This window comes from Helobdella robusta (assembly GCF_000326865.2).
Source record: "Helobdella robusta unplaced genomic scaffold HELROscaffold_21, whole genome shotgun sequence".
NCBI classification, from domain to species: domain Eukaryota; kingdom Metazoa; phylum Annelida; class Clitellata; order Rhynchobdellida; family Glossiphoniidae; genus Helobdella; species Helobdella robusta.
In genome coordinates, this window is record NW_008704124.1 from 2,477,160 (window position 1) to 2,492,947 (window position 15,788).

At 32.4% G+C, this 15,788-nt stretch overlaps 3 protein-coding genes across 3 annotated transcripts; all 3 read left to right on the plus strand.

Annotated features, from left to right (window-relative positions):
- Positions 1-1,233: 1,233 nt before the first annotated feature.
- On the plus strand, positions 1,234-3,139 carry HELRODRAFT_171766 (hypothetical protein; the record flags this gene model as incomplete). Its single annotated transcript, XM_009018441.1, has 2 exons — positions 1,234-1,281; positions 2,549-3,139. The coding sequence occupies 2 exons, from the start codon at positions 1,234-1,236 to the stop codon at positions 3,137-3,139; spliced, it is 639 nt and encodes a 212-aa protein (XP_009016689.1).
- Positions 3,140-3,849: 710 nt separating this feature from the next.
- Positions 3,850-8,876, plus strand: HELRODRAFT_171767 (hypothetical protein; the record flags this gene model as incomplete). The annotated part of the gene is made up of 7 exons (XM_009018442.1): positions 3,850-3,894; positions 4,365-4,617; positions 4,727-4,801; positions 4,950-5,029; positions 5,307-5,406; positions 6,255-6,436; positions 8,178-8,876. The coding sequence occupies 7 exons, from the start codon at positions 3,850-3,852 to the stop codon at positions 8,874-8,876; spliced, it is 1,434 nt and encodes a 477-aa protein (XP_009016690.1).
- Positions 8,877-9,244: 368 nt separating this feature from the next.
- Positions 9,245-10,846, plus strand: HELRODRAFT_171768 (hypothetical protein; the record flags this gene model as incomplete). The annotated part of the gene is made up of 2 exons (XM_009018443.1): positions 9,245-9,578; positions 10,428-10,846. The coding sequence occupies 2 exons, from the start codon at positions 9,245-9,247 to the stop codon at positions 10,844-10,846; spliced, it is 753 nt and encodes a 250-aa protein (XP_009016691.1).
- Positions 10,847-15,788: the final 4,942 nt, after the last annotated feature.

A 15,788-nucleotide genomic window follows, 5' to 3' on the forward strand; every position in this document is an offset into this window, starting at 1 on the left:
ATGCTGATGAAGAGGATGTGTCTGCCCGCACGTTACCAGCGAACGACGCATGCATTGATGCATTATTATGAGAAGACTCAAGTATGACAATATAATAAATAATTAGCATGGCTCGGCTCATTCAGAAGTGTATATCAAGTACTGTTTACACTTATAATAAATCGGCTACACGATCTACACATGTATGCAACTTGTAACTTACCTTCACAATAAAAGTCATTGTTTGTGCGAAATTGAATCAAAACAAACCCATGTTTAATGACACTTTTATTCTCATAAAATAAGAACTGAAAACATTTAAACTAAAAAATATAATTTTAAAATTTAAGTTGAATAATAAATTAACAAGAAAGCTGTCACGATGTTCTGTTGCTGCTTTGGAAACTCTCCGGAAGTCAGCAGTAGAGGGGTCAGTTCTGCGTCAGCTGTTTTGTTACTTATTGTGCTGTCAATTGTTTTTTTACCTGTTCAACTGCCTATTATGAGTTATTTGTTTTTTAAATATCTCGCATATTTTGTTACCTGTTATGTCTAATATTAAATGTTTCGCTCTTTGTTACGTTATGTTACCTGTTAGTTGCATGTTATGCTGCGTCATGCGTTTATTGTCTGTCACTTTTTATACTGCTACGCTATCCGTTTTCAGTTTCTATCATATCTGTTATGCATGTGCTTGTTATGTTACGTTATCAGTTTCAATTAATATATTAACTCAATGCGTAAAAGTGTAGAAATAATTTGTGCTGTAAAAACATTTTTTAAATGTGTAGCAATTGTCCAACGATGTACTTAGTTGTAAGATAGAATAAATGATAAAACAGGCGAACAATATTAACGGCGATAATTTTTTCGTAATGATCCTGTTACAATGCAATTAAGTTACTGTTTTTGGTCTGCACTTCCTCGTTTGGAAATGTATATTAGTTAGGGTTATGTGATTATTTTTTTTTACTTCGTCGAAGAAGCTTAGCGTAATTTGTGGTAATACATATGAGCCTTTGAAACATCAAAAAATTATTATTTCATTCCGATTCATTTTATTATACAAAATTTTGATCAATTCTCATCTATTTCCCGCGCCGTCATCGGAATAAACTTTCCAAACGTGTGGTGACCTCTTTGTTCTTCATCAGCTCTACACCATCTACAGTAGAGTAAAGACTACTGCGACTTCATATTTCATTTTTCGTACAAACATTAAAACAAAACTGTAACAAAACTACAAGAATAAAAATGAAAAGGTACAACACCCACGCTGAAATGCTCTCCAAAAAGTACAGGGTAATTTTCACCGAAATGTTTTGTTTTCTCAAGCGAAATTGTAGCGTAGAATTTTTCGCTTGGCATCTCTCAACATAAATAACATTTGCACAAAAAATATCAAAAACTTTAACAACAACAACAACAGCAGCAACAACAACAACAACAGCAGCAGCACTAGTAACGACGACAATAACAACAAAAACACACACATTATAAATTGCATTACCAACTAAAATTTGAAGATCTACCGTGTTTCCTCATATATAAGACATCCCTCAAATATAAGACCTAGCACGTTTTTTGTCTATTTTTCTAATATAAGCCCTCTCTCGAATATAAGTCCTCCCTCGATTATAATTTCTAGTATGAATCAGCTGACAACAACAAAAACTTCTGTCAAAACCACACCGGAAACGTCAACTGCTGCAAGATTTTTCGTTTTTCGAGGATTTTTCGTTTTTCGAACTGTTTTTCCTCCTTCAAGCATATCCTGAGGTTACAAAGCTGTCAAAGTAAGGGTTGTTTTTTCTATTCAAATAAACTATTTTGTAACATTTTGCCCATATTTAAGATGAGTGGCAAGAGGAAAAGTTACTCTGTCGAATACAAAAAAGGAATTGTGGAAGAATGCAGAGATCAAAATATTACTGCATTTTGCAAAGAGAAGAAGTTGGATGTACGAATGGTTAGGAAATGGCGAGCACAGTATGATGATCTCAATCAAAAGGTTGAAGATGGGCAGGCAAAAAAAAGAAAATGTGGCTCTGGAAATCGTCCATTCTTTCCAGAGTTAGAAGACATCATCTTTGACTGGATTGCTGAGAAGAGAGAAAACCGTATGGTTGTGCGCAGAGCTGAGATTCAAGCTTTTGCTCTCGAGATGGCTCCTACACTTGACATCCCTCCTGAGGAGTTCAAAGCTTCAAAATGTTGGCTGGATCGCTTCCTTCAGCAGTATGAACTCTCACTACGAAGATCAACAACACTGTTCAAGCTTGAGGATAAAGAAGCTGTCAAGAGAGCTCTCATGTTCAAGTCTTTCATGGATGGTTTGGATTTTTCAAAGTATCAGCTTTCCAACATGATTGCTATGGATGAGACTGCTGTTTACATGGGTCAGGACACTCAAAAGACAGTCGACTTCAGAGGAGCTTCATCAATTTATGTACCATCAACTGGATATGAAAGTGCACGCGTCACCTGCATTTTGGCAATTCGTCTGGATGAGAAGAAAGCTGCTCCACTTCTTATTACCAAAGGAAAGAAAGAAAAGATTGAATGCCAGGGAGGAGTTTATGTCTTGGAATCAGAAAAGGCATGGAGTACGCAGAATGTAATAAGAAAATGGGTGGAACTTATGCTGCCACTTGTTTTAAGAGGAAGTCAACGAGGTCTCCTCATTTGGGACTCTGCAAGCACTCATCGTGCAAAGGATATGAAAAACTTCTTGGCAGAAAGAAGGGTTGATCAGGTTATGATCCCAGCAGGGATGACTGCTTACCTCCAGACCTTGGACATTGCAATAAACAAGCCTTTCAAGGATTACCTCAGACTTGAAATCAATGATTATATTAAGAATAGGATGTCAAGGAACAAAAATAACAACTTTGTGAAGCCTAATCTGCAGGAGGTAGTCTCTTGGGTAAGGAATGCATGGGGCAAAGTCACTGATGGCTGTGTTGCAAAGGCTCTGAAAGCAGGGTACTTGGACAAAACATCGCCATTTGAAGCGAGCTACATCGCAAAACACGATAGATTGGGACCTATGATACTGAAGGAGCTGGAGTCAAATGAAATATTGGCTGGAATTCAAGGCCTTGATCTGGAAGAAAATGATGATATCCCAGAAGATGATGATCTTATTGTATTTGAATAAAATATTATTGTATTTGGGAAAAATAAATGATGTCGAAAAAATTGGCATAATAATATAAGCCCTCCCTCGAATATAAGACCTAGGGCAATTTTTGGGAAAAAATTAATATAAGACCCTGTCTTATATTCGAGGAAACACGGTATTGAACTAATAAAACTCGTCTATGAAGTTCCAAGTTTTTGTGCCAGAAAGTTAGGAAAAAGAAATATGATTGCTGACAATGAAACAATTTTTAAATCGGCTCATCATAGTGAATTTTAATTCATCCAATTATGCCAAACTTTGTTTTTGATATCTCTAGTAAAACGACTAAAAAATTGGTGAGCTAGGTTTGCCAAAATGTTAAATCGAAAAAATAATTTTATGAAACAAACCGAATTTCGAAGACAGAATAAATTTTTTCTTATTTTATATAAAAAAAATTATAGAATTGAAACAGTAAAATAAAAAAATATTTTAAAGTTAAATAGCTTCAATGCATCATTTGCACATTTGGCCATGAAATTTAGTTTTCAAGTACATTTAAAACGTGGTATAGGTACTGTTGTACAAATTCGCGTGAATAATCAATACTTCAGTGGTCGATGACTGGCTGACTAAATAACAATCTTGAAATAATTGTACATCTTGTTTTTAAATTCACATATCAAAGATAGTTTGCCTAAGTTCGATTTTACAGTGAATAAATTTTACGGTGAAAAGATTTAGAGATGGTGTACTTGTGCTGGTCGGGCCGGCCGTACTTGCATCAGCAGGTCGACAAATTATTACTCATATAACATATAAAATTTGGAAATAATAATTAATCTATATATAGCATTTTTCAAAATTAAATTTGAAAATAATTTAGTTTTTAAAAAGAAGCGCACATTTAAATTATTTCTATAAAATTTATTATAATCATCATCATCAGAAAACTTATATGGCGCCCTTTAATAGTATTCAAAAATAGTAAAATTATATGTATATGTATAATTGTATATATATATATATATATATATATCTATATATAATATATATAAATTTCTAAAAAAAATTGTCTTTGAATTAAATAATTTCAGAAAACTTATCCATACAACGTCACAAAATGTTCTGAAAATAAAAAAAAACATAATTTTAACAATTTCATAAAACGAAGCTTGGCTTCAGAAAAAATGTTTAACCGGTGCATTAATTTTATCTAAGAAATAGTAATTCGTTACAGATTAAAAACAAATTTTTACAGAATGAGGCGCCAGTCAAACCGAATATGAACAAATTTACGGAGGAGGTTCTGGAGGCTTCCAATGCCTACAGGAAACGTCACGGAGCTGTAGCGTTGAAGTTGAATAAAGAGATATCGAAAGTATCTCAGGCTTGGGCCGAACATCTTGCAAAAACTGACACAATGAGTCACAATCCTAGTCCTATCTACAAGAACACAAATATGGGCGAAAACATTGCAATGCGATACAGCAGTGACATGTCGGAATACAGTGGTAAAAAGATTGTGGAAAATTATTTAAAATTAATTTATTAATAATTTATTTGTTAGTTTAAAAGTTCTTAATGAAGTTGGAAAATTTATTTACAAAATTTTGTTAAAAGGTTACCAGGCTGTCGATCAGTGGTATTTAGAAATTTCAAATTACAGTTTTAAGACTCACAGCGGTCCAAAAACAGGTTTGCCATTAAACGGCCATCATTTAAACACTTTTTGTTATTTTATTTCAACGTTAAGCAATTAAATCTTACACACGCTTCTAAAAATTAAATAATGGACTGAAAATTTTATAAAATGTAAAAAAATATATTTTCACGAACAAACCAGGACATTTTACGCAGTTAGTCTGGAAAGGAAGCTTGGAGATGGGTTTGGGAAGAGCTCAAACAAAAGAAGGCAAATGGCTGGTTAGCACATGTTAAGTTTATGGCATAAACAAAATGTTTCTATAACGTATTAAATAACTAAAATGCCAAAAAACAGTAACGTAAGTAATATCATCTATCACGATAATTGTATAGAATCGTCAATGCAAAAAGATAGCTTTTGTTTTCGGCTAACGTCAAAATTGTTAATAAATTATTTATCGCAACTTGAATATTTTTTAAACGTTTAAATTAGATTTGTAAAACTTAATTTCATTTATGTTAAAATAACTAATTTAAAAATTTCACGTTGAAATAGGTGGTGGCAAACTATTTTCCGGCAGGTAACTTTGTCGGGGAGTATGCGATGAATGTACTTCCTCCCACCGATGGCAAGATCTCTTCCATGTTCTCCCACGGTTCAATAAATTATTTTTACTTTACGTATATTGTCTAATGCACTGAATTACACACAGGAATTGAACAATACTAAGTCATTACTTTAGCTCGCGTCAATCGACAATCAATCTTTATTCCCAGGTGCCCTCCACCAATTATATTGAATGCATAAGGCATATGATCAAGCTTGCACATGCAGCAAAGTTTATAATGGAGAAAATACGTTATGGTAATATCAATAGAAAGTATAATTTAAAGAATAAATTGTGAAGTTAAAAGTGCGGCAGCATTTTACTTCACTATCTATCTTATTAATATTAACAAGTATTAAGAAAAGAGTTTACATCTAAAATCTTTAACATGATTATTATAAAAGCAACTCCACTACTTTCCATATGGTTTCTTATGATCGCAAAACAAGGTGGCGTAGTATTATTATCTGAAAGAGATACTCATGGATATATATATATATATATATATATACATATATATATATCCATGGAGATACTTTTCATCTTTCATAAAATAAAATTTACCTAATTTTATAATATAAACAGTCTTTACAATAACTTTGAGCAATTTGCTGACCAATTAAAAATCAATCTATTAATATGCCAAGTAAGTTAATCGACCAGTCGGTTAGTAAGCCAGCCAGTCAGTCAAGTCAGTCTTTCGTTCGGTCGGCCGGTTGGTTATTCATTTTTTCGGTCATTTGGTCGGTCAATTAATTTAAAGTCAATCAAAAAATCTCAATCAATAAATGAGTGTTTAATTTTGTGTAGTTCAACAGCATTAATTACACGAAAAAAATCTCTTTTCTATCAATTTTTATATAATTGAATTTTTTTTATTTAACCTGGACAAGCAGCCTATAAAAGTGATCCCGTTGCAATGGGAGGAAACAAAGTGAAGAGGGAAATACAGGAGGCCACAAAAGGAACGGGAGCTGATGCAGTCATGACCAGAACCACCATCGAAACAATAACAACACCAGATGGGAAAACAACCGTCAATAAAAAAGTAGAAACTTTCAAGGGAGAGTCAGCCATCGTTAGTGATTTATAATTTAAAAATTCTTTTTTTGCGTTGATGCGGTTAATATGGCAACGCATGCAAATTAGCCAATGGGCGGTAATCAAACCACGTACCAAAAATACTGATGAACCGATAACATCAGCACTACTTAAACCGACATTGGCAATGAAATTTAATATTATCATGGATATATATTAATATATATAATATATAATATATTATATAAATTATATATATCCATGAATATTATTGATACAATTATCGGTACTAAATTATTTACTAGACGGAAAAACCGTTTATAATGTTTATAAAAATATTTGTATTTTTTACTACACCTTCAAAATATTTTACATTTGTTAACCACATAACTCAGAGTTTGTAAATTTCTAACACTAAGACAAACGAAATATGTTTAATAATAAATGTTGTAAAATATTTTGAAAATGTTGTAAAATATTTTGGACGTGTAAAATTTCTTGGATAAGTTGTATTATTTCTTGTAAAACATTTAATAATCTATTAATTATAACATATAACTTTTCAGAAAGCGGCAAAAAACAACAAGAAAAATTAACGACCTTCGAATGAGATTTGTTAACACTTTCCAGAATGTTCAAAATGACCTGTTGTTATTCATTTAAAAGTGGTGTTATTATTTAAATTAAAAGGTCAATACAGTATTGCGATAAATATTGTATTGAGATACACTCATTTAAATTATGAAGTTACATCTAATGTTCTTTTTTCTCACTAATTTTATACACTTGTTTTTTTTATGGGAATGAATGTTATCGTGGAGTGAATGGAAAGAAATTTATTAATTTATAACAATTTTGAAACAAAAAACTTAAATTTTTGAAGTTTTTTTATGACCTGCAAATTGAATTTATTTTGATTATAAAACCATTTGTGCAATTGAATATTTTATAATTCTAAAAACATATTGAATTCAAGATGTTTTCAAAATTTTTTATGTAATTTTGTTAAATTTTAAATCTAATATTATACTTAAAATACAAAATTACAACATAATTTGAAATTGATAATTTTCTTGAAAACTCATTTTTAAACTACTTGCAACATATTCGAAGCAGCAAAATATAACCAAACCAACATCTACAATCCTGAAATTGATGAAGTTAATAAAACCAGCTTTTAGATAGTAATAAGGATATGAATAATACACTTTTTGTCATAAATCAGAATTTTGATGGAGCTGTTTGCAATATTTATTCATTTATTTGTTTTCACTTTTTTAAAATTCCTGTTAAACATTTACACTAAATCTGCTTTTGCTTTTTCTGGTCTTTTTTTTCTTGAACTCTCCTCCTCTTTCTCGACTTCTTCACGCTCACAAATTTCAGAGCAGATCTCAAGACCGACATGTTTGCAAAATTCATTGAGGAACACTGTTATTTGCATTGAGGAAAAGACGCTTAAGAAGTAGATTGATCGATTGTTCGATCGATCGATCGATCGATCAATTGATTAGATATTTGAAGCTAAAAATTGAAATGTAATGAAAATAGAAATATTTATTGATTACAAAAGAACAAAACTAGTTTATTATGCAGGCGTTTGTGCTGCATGATTTTAGCTATATTGTCTATGCCTGTTCATTTGGATAGCGAGCGAAGTCTCAGCAAATGAAATGCAAAACTAGAGCGACGAGACGTAATTTAAACCTTCTCAAATGGTTTTCCGTTTTTTCAATGTTAAAAGAGGTTTATTAATCTGTTAAAATTGACAATGGTAGTGGTTGCACTGCGCAATATACATGTTAATTACCATCACCGAGTCATGGCTTAGGCCAGATCACCCTGATGGTTTGATCGCAATAGATGGCTACACACCCTTCAGAAAAGACCGCCCTGGCAGGCGGCGTGGAGGTGGCGTTGTCATCTATTTGAAGTCATCCATCTCATCTCAAATTCACATCGTTCCACCTCATGCTGTCAATGATACACTGGAAACCCTTTGTCTCAAGTGCATTATTGACAGTGAACCATACATCATCTGTGCCATCTATCATCTATCAAATGAAGTCTCCACCATGATGTGTTATATCAATGAACTCTCTAACACTGCGCTGGGGAGCGACTCAAAACTCATCATTGGGGTTGACTTCAATCAACTCGACCATTATTCCATCCTTCAAACAGGTCTACACCCTATATTCTGGGGTCCCACCCACCAAGGTCACAACCTTGACAGAATATATGGGATTAATGTAAACCTGGATATCACTTTCACTTACAGGCCGCATGTTTCAACACATCATCTTGGGGTGGTTGCTGCTCCTCCACCTCCACCAACTAACTCAACATCAAGAAACAACACCACTAGACAATTCATCTCATTTCGCAGAGTATCGCCTGCTTTCAATATCTCAACAACATCAACTTCAATAATATATTCGACTTCAACATCACCAACACCGACCATTCTTCGCTAGAAATTTCTAACAATAATACAATTAATCTTGATAATAATAATATTTACCATATTAATAATCGTAATAATGATAATAATTGTAATAATAATAATAATATTAATAATAGTAATAGTGATAATAATTGTAACAATATAAATAATATTAACATTAGTGCCAATGATAATAATAATAATAACAATATTAACAATAATATGATCTCAGCAAACTCTATTGCCAATTTTTTGCAACATTGTTTTGATAAATTCTATAAAATCATTAATTCAACTTACAGTAGGTACTACCCAGCATCAAACATCACGCTTAGATCATCAGATCCTCCATTTATCAGCCCATTCATCAAATTTTTACTTCGCCAAAAAAATAAACTCATGAGATTAGGATCCACCCTCAAAGCCGCAGCGATCACCAAATATATCAATAAACTCATTATAAACTTCAATTCAAAAACATTCACTAATAGTAAGCGTGGAAGCAAAGCCATGTGGGAACAAGTCAACAAGATTAGAGGCTCGGAGAAATCACTCAACACATCAACCGTGCAGCATATTGATGCCAACACACTCAACGCCCACTTTGCTTCCATGTCAACCGACCAGTCCTACAAAATTCCACCAACAAAAGCTACTGCAATCAATAGTCATCAACACCAACAATTTACACCATACTCCGTCTTGCACATGCTAACGAAGGCTTGCCCATCCGGTACATGTCCAGACGGTCTACCAGCATGGTTTCTACAAATCATCGCTCCATTCATCTCCAGCACCTTATGTTCACTCTACAATCACTGCTTAATTCATTCATTCATCCCATCACAATGGAAATCCAGCACAATCCATCCAATTCATCGTTAGGTCATTCATCTATCCATGTTTCAACCATACATCCATCAAACCACTATTACAAGACCAGTTCGCATTTCGACCAACAGGCTCATCTACATCCGCTATCCTCTCTCTTACTTCCACAATAACATCTTTCCTTAAAAATAATAATTATGTTCATCTTATTGCTCTTGATTTCTCTAAAGCTTTTGACACTCTCAATCACTTCTCACTTTCAATTAAGTTAGCCTCTCTTCCATTACCTGACAACATTTACAATATCATAATTAATTTCCTATCTAATAGGAGTCATTCTACTCTTTTTAGCTCTACTCTTTTATCTACTCTACCTATTAACTCTAGCGTAGTTCAAGGTTCTGTCCTTGGCCCATCTACCTTCATCATCAAGACTCTTCTACTCTCAATACTTTCCATAGCTCAAATCAAATCATCAAATACGCTGACGACACCTACCTTATCACCCCATCATCTAGCTCAAACACCATCCAATCAGAGCTCGACTCATTAACTACATGGTCTAAACGATGCAATCTTTCACTTAATCTCAATAAATCATTTGAACTCATCATTCACAATAGCCGTAAAAAAATAACATTACCTCCTGAACACCCATCAATCACTCGCACAAATCAACTAAAAATATTAGGCATCATATTCACCTCCACACTCAATATAGCACCTCATATCAATTACATCATCACAAAAGGCTTTCAAACATTTCACGCACTCAAAACACTCCGTTCACATGGTCTCAGAGGCGTCAAATTATTCGACATCACCGAATCACTCATCATCTCACGCATCAAATATGCAGCTCCCTCCTGGTCTAGTTTTGCCACGCAACAACAACTTCAGCAGCTACAATCTCTCATCAAAAAATTAATTCGCTTCAACTACCTACCTGCATCATATCCTACCATCACTCAGATATTCAACACACTCGATTCAAGGCTGTTCAAGAAAATAGAAAATAACAACAACCACGTCATCCATCCTCTACTACCACCAATCAAAACTACAATACACAACCTTCGTCAGCGCAAACATAAATATCAAGTCGTCGCCCAATCTACCTACCAGGAAAAGACCTTCATCACAAGACACCTCAAACATATTAGCACTTAAGAAAACTTCATCATTACTGAACTAGTTTTTACTTATTGATCACCTCACTTTTATCGATCACCTCACTAAGTCATCATTTAGTCTATTAATAAGTCACCAAATATATTAATACTCATTAAACTTTTTCACACACAGGCCTATCCTTATCTATCGATCACCTCACTAACCCACTAAGTCATCATCTATTCTATCAATTTGCCGTTACTTCATTTTATATTCCATCGTCAATTACTTTTCTTTTATTTGTTTTATTATTATTTATTTTATTCTAACATATTTTATCTTTCATGTTTTATCATTTCTCTTCCTCACTTTTTGTATTTATTTTCTCACTTATTTGTTTAATTTTGTTTCACTGCCTTGCATGTTGTTACCGTTTCTGCGTCTGTCAGATCCTGATTTTTAAAGAATAATAAAAAAGAAAAGAAAAGAAAACGTCGAATTTGGTGTACGCTTCTCACACCTTTTAGCGTTTGAACGTCGAATTCGCAGTGCGATTAGCATGCCCAATAACTAAAATCAAAAATTTAAAAATACTAATTTTTATTTTTTAACAAAATAAGCAATTATTCGACCTTACACGTTGATTATATTAATGGCATACTACTGACGTTTGATGCTGGTACCCATCTTTCTATGTCCACCCCGGTGGGCCATCCTCCGGCTCGCCTTTGTAGTCGTAGTTGCTGACTGTTGCTAGCTTCACGGCCGTAATTGTTTATTTAATTTTACATTTCATTTATGTCTATTTTCTGTAAAACTTTTTTGTTTTTAACCTTTTATAAAATTTCTATTTGTATTAAATTTTTGGTATTTATAATTTTTTTTATTGCTGCGTAAGTCATTTTTAAAATTTTTTATTAACAGATCTGTTTTTTTATTGCTGCGTAAGTCATTTTTAAAATTTTTTATTAACAGATCTGTTTTCAACTATGAAAATGAAATATAAATATAAAGTAGTGTAAAATTTACACTGTATGTAAATTGTAAAGTAAAGTAAAAATAAATCAAAATCCTTGTGTTGATTCATCGACTGACTACAATATCTTTTTTTATTTATTTAAATATCTTGGGTAAAACGTGAGATTTTTTTTTTATTAGTCTTTATTATTGCAGCTCTGACATATGCAGAACCACTTACAATGTTACAGATATATTATTATTTATTTATTATGTTCTTCATATCTTCAACCAATAATATGAAGCAGCCATCTTTCGCCACAAAGGCTGTTTTATCCTGTTCACACGACGTACACATGTATTTTATGTGCACATGCAAGCACCGCATCATATACGATAAGTATATGATAGCCATTGAGATGTTTGACTCAGTGCACATTTGAACCACTGAGCCACCTTGCCGGCCAACATGCGACAACTTATGTCGTCTACCCATTTACCAGCCTCGAAAGGATGGACGGCTGGGTTGACCGGGAGTCGGCTACCCGGATGAACCTGTAGAAACTGCAGAATTCGAACCCGAATCGTGGGAGTGGTAGACAGACACGCTAACCACTCGGCCACTAGACCCCTAGACGAGATTTTGAATTATCTAGCACTTGATTTTAATACAAGTTAATTCTTAGGTAAGTTTTTTAGATCATTATTTGTCAATGTCAAATATCAATGGTTTATGGAGTGGTTAACAGGGTTAGGGTTAGGGCCTCCATTTTTAACAAAAATGTTTAAAAATTTTAACCACTCCATATTTGTGAAATGATTGAAAATTTTGTTAAAAAGGGAGGTCCTAACCCTAACCCTGTTAACCACTGAATAAGCCATTGATTGTTATCAAATCAGAAATTTACTCATATTTTAACTTTTTTTTATTTAATGTTCACTATTTCAACTATTTGACAAGTAATGATCTATAAAAACTTACCAAATTAAATTATTTTAAATTTGATATAAATAAATAATCAAGCGCTAGATAATTCAAAGTGGGAGGAGTTAATTTATTAAATGTACATTATGATTGTTTGTAAACATGGATCATACCATAGGAGTACCCATTTCCCGTTTTACCAATATCTTGATCCTGTTGAAAACCATGAATTGCCTGAATAGTTTAAAAATGCATGTTGAATAGGAATGGTGACGGAGAGTGATCTAGTAGTGTTAATTAAACATACACTTTATTTTATTAACACATTATTAATGATTAATCATTAATAATGATTATATTATTGACACAACTATTATGGTTATCTTATTTATATAATATGTATGTAATGTATGTATGAGTTTCATATGTATTACTATTAACATTTACAATCATGATACTGTATGAGTGTATGCATTAATACATATATATAATAAAAGATATTTCTTATATACCTATAGTATATTATATACATATATATATATATTAAGTAAATATTTATTATTGGACCAATGATATACAAATTGTTTACTAATTTATATATATACCAATGGTTCGTTGTAATTGTACAATAATCAGATACTACTGACTCAAAACGCCATCCACTGCTTTTCAACGTTCAATTTTAAAATGTTTTGAAATATTAGATCGTTTTCCTGAAATTTTTTCATATATTTATGTAATTTTTATGGCCTGTTCAAAGACTTTAAAATCAGTTTTACCGAATGGGGACTACAGAATCAAAATTCCCCCAACTGATTTTTTTTACCAAAGGAATTTTGTGGAACGACGTGTTAATATTTTATCCGAATTAAAATAAAATGTTGAAAAACAGTTGGGGGTATTTCGGATCTTCAGTGTTCATCCAGAAAGATTGATTAGATAGGCCATTTAAAGCTACACAGGTGGTGTAAACAAATTACTGGGGAACGACCTATACATTTTGTAAAATGAATTGAAATGAAATGCTGGAAATCAATTAGAGAACACTTTCGCCCTGCAGTTCCCATCCGATCAGATTGATTTTAAGGTCGCTGATTAGGCCAGACAAAACTACACTAGTCGTGTGAAGGAATTTCTAGCGAACGACCCATTAATATTTTTAAATGAAATGTTAAAAATCGATTGGGGGCTTTTCGACTCTGTCGTTTCTATTTGATTAGATTGATTTTAGTATCTTTGAAAGTCGTAGACCATAATAAATGTTATATAAGTGGTTTATAGAAGTTCGGCGCAGCTCTTACTTTTTTCAGCATCTCGAGTTTTTTTTTGTTTATATTCGTTGGTTTCAGGTTCATTTTAACTTTAGCTTAATTATGCAGGCCCTCGTTATTTTTTAGGTTTCGGTGTTCGGTTTCAGTTCGACTGACAAAACAAAATTTTTGGTTTCAGTTCAGTTCTCCTAATCTTTTCTAAATGTTGCCGCGCTTAACTGCTTTTTACGTAATTGTACTGTCAATGAATAACAATTGGGTCGTTGGTTTACAACGAAGGAGCAGTTTTTTAATAAAAGTCAGAAAAAGGACCGTTTTATGTGTAAAACCGACCAAAAATTGAACGTGATAAGCAAAAAAAGACGTCAACACGTCAGCCACACAACCGCAAATCTTGGCTCCTCCGTGAAAATTTCGGTCACTCCTTCTGAAAATTTAATCGCTTTCAAATTTTCAGAGGTACACACATCGCACACAAATATGAAAAAAATTATGCATCACACACATCTCGCTTATAAAAAGCAGTAATCTTTTTTTGAAGTGACTTTACAAAATAATCAAAAGCCATTTCGACAAAACCAGAGTTCATAAAAGTTTTTTTTTCATATAATATTGCATCTGTTCTCCATTCTTAGGTCATCATATTTAAAATTAATTACCCTTTTTAATTTATTAAATATTTGTTTCTGGTAAATTAAATATCTTATACTTTTCAATTGATGATAATAAAATTTTACAGGGCGAAAGAGAGAGTGGGAGATTGCAGAGATGAAATTTTTCATTATACGTGGTTTATTGGTGTTTATTTCTTTATATAATGATGCATATAGTTTTTGTTACATGGACACCTTTTTAAAGGAAACAAATGGTTTTCACAGGTTAGCAAAACTTTTCGCTTTTATTATAATTCTATTTGAAATTTGATTGAGAAATTAAATTTAACAATTCTTATTAACTGGCTTTGTTTTATTAATTCTATTTTTGTACACATACACAATGAATAAATTTTAAAGCAGTTGTATAAATGCTCATCAAGGCTGCTTGGACCTACAATACACAGGCATAACACAATCGGCATGTGATATGCGGGGACCCTTTTACAATCGAATCTAGTCATTGCAATTACAGTGCCAGACACTTAACTGTTACGCCATTACGCCGCTTATGTATATAAACCTGGCGATCCAACGTTTTTTAAAAGGAATCTGTGGGTATTAACAAAATTTTTGCATTTGAATAAAAGTAATTATTTAATTGAATGTTATAGGATTCATTTCTAATTCTTGCAAAATAGCAACAAAATAGCAACAAACGGTGAATTTGTTGGGAAAAAGCAATAATGAGGATGCCAGATACTTATGAAATTATTGTTTAAGGTTTAATGTTTGAAATTAAGTTAAAAGAAGGTTAAAGTTAATCTTTCTTTGTCACAAATGAGACCAAATCATGTTCAGTGCTTGCATAATGATAATATGGACTGGTATTCTGTAGTATGATAAACCTTATGTTTCAGAAATAAGTAAATCATTTTTACATGGCAATCTGTTTCAGATAATTTTTTTGACCAATGATTTTGGTAAATGATTTTTAACATATAAAAATGATTTTGCATTGTAATTAATTTAATTATTTTGTTTATAAAGAACTATTACATTTGACTTGAGATTTGATGTTGATGAACCTTTGAATGTTTTATTGCTTCAAAACATATCATCAAGTTTCTACGTTGATCCATACCAAATGAATTCTATGTTTCAGTCAGATGAACAAAAGGCAATTTAGTAACACTTTTTAGTAATGGCTATTTTTAATTAGTTTATTTTTTTTAGGTTCATTTACCGATTTC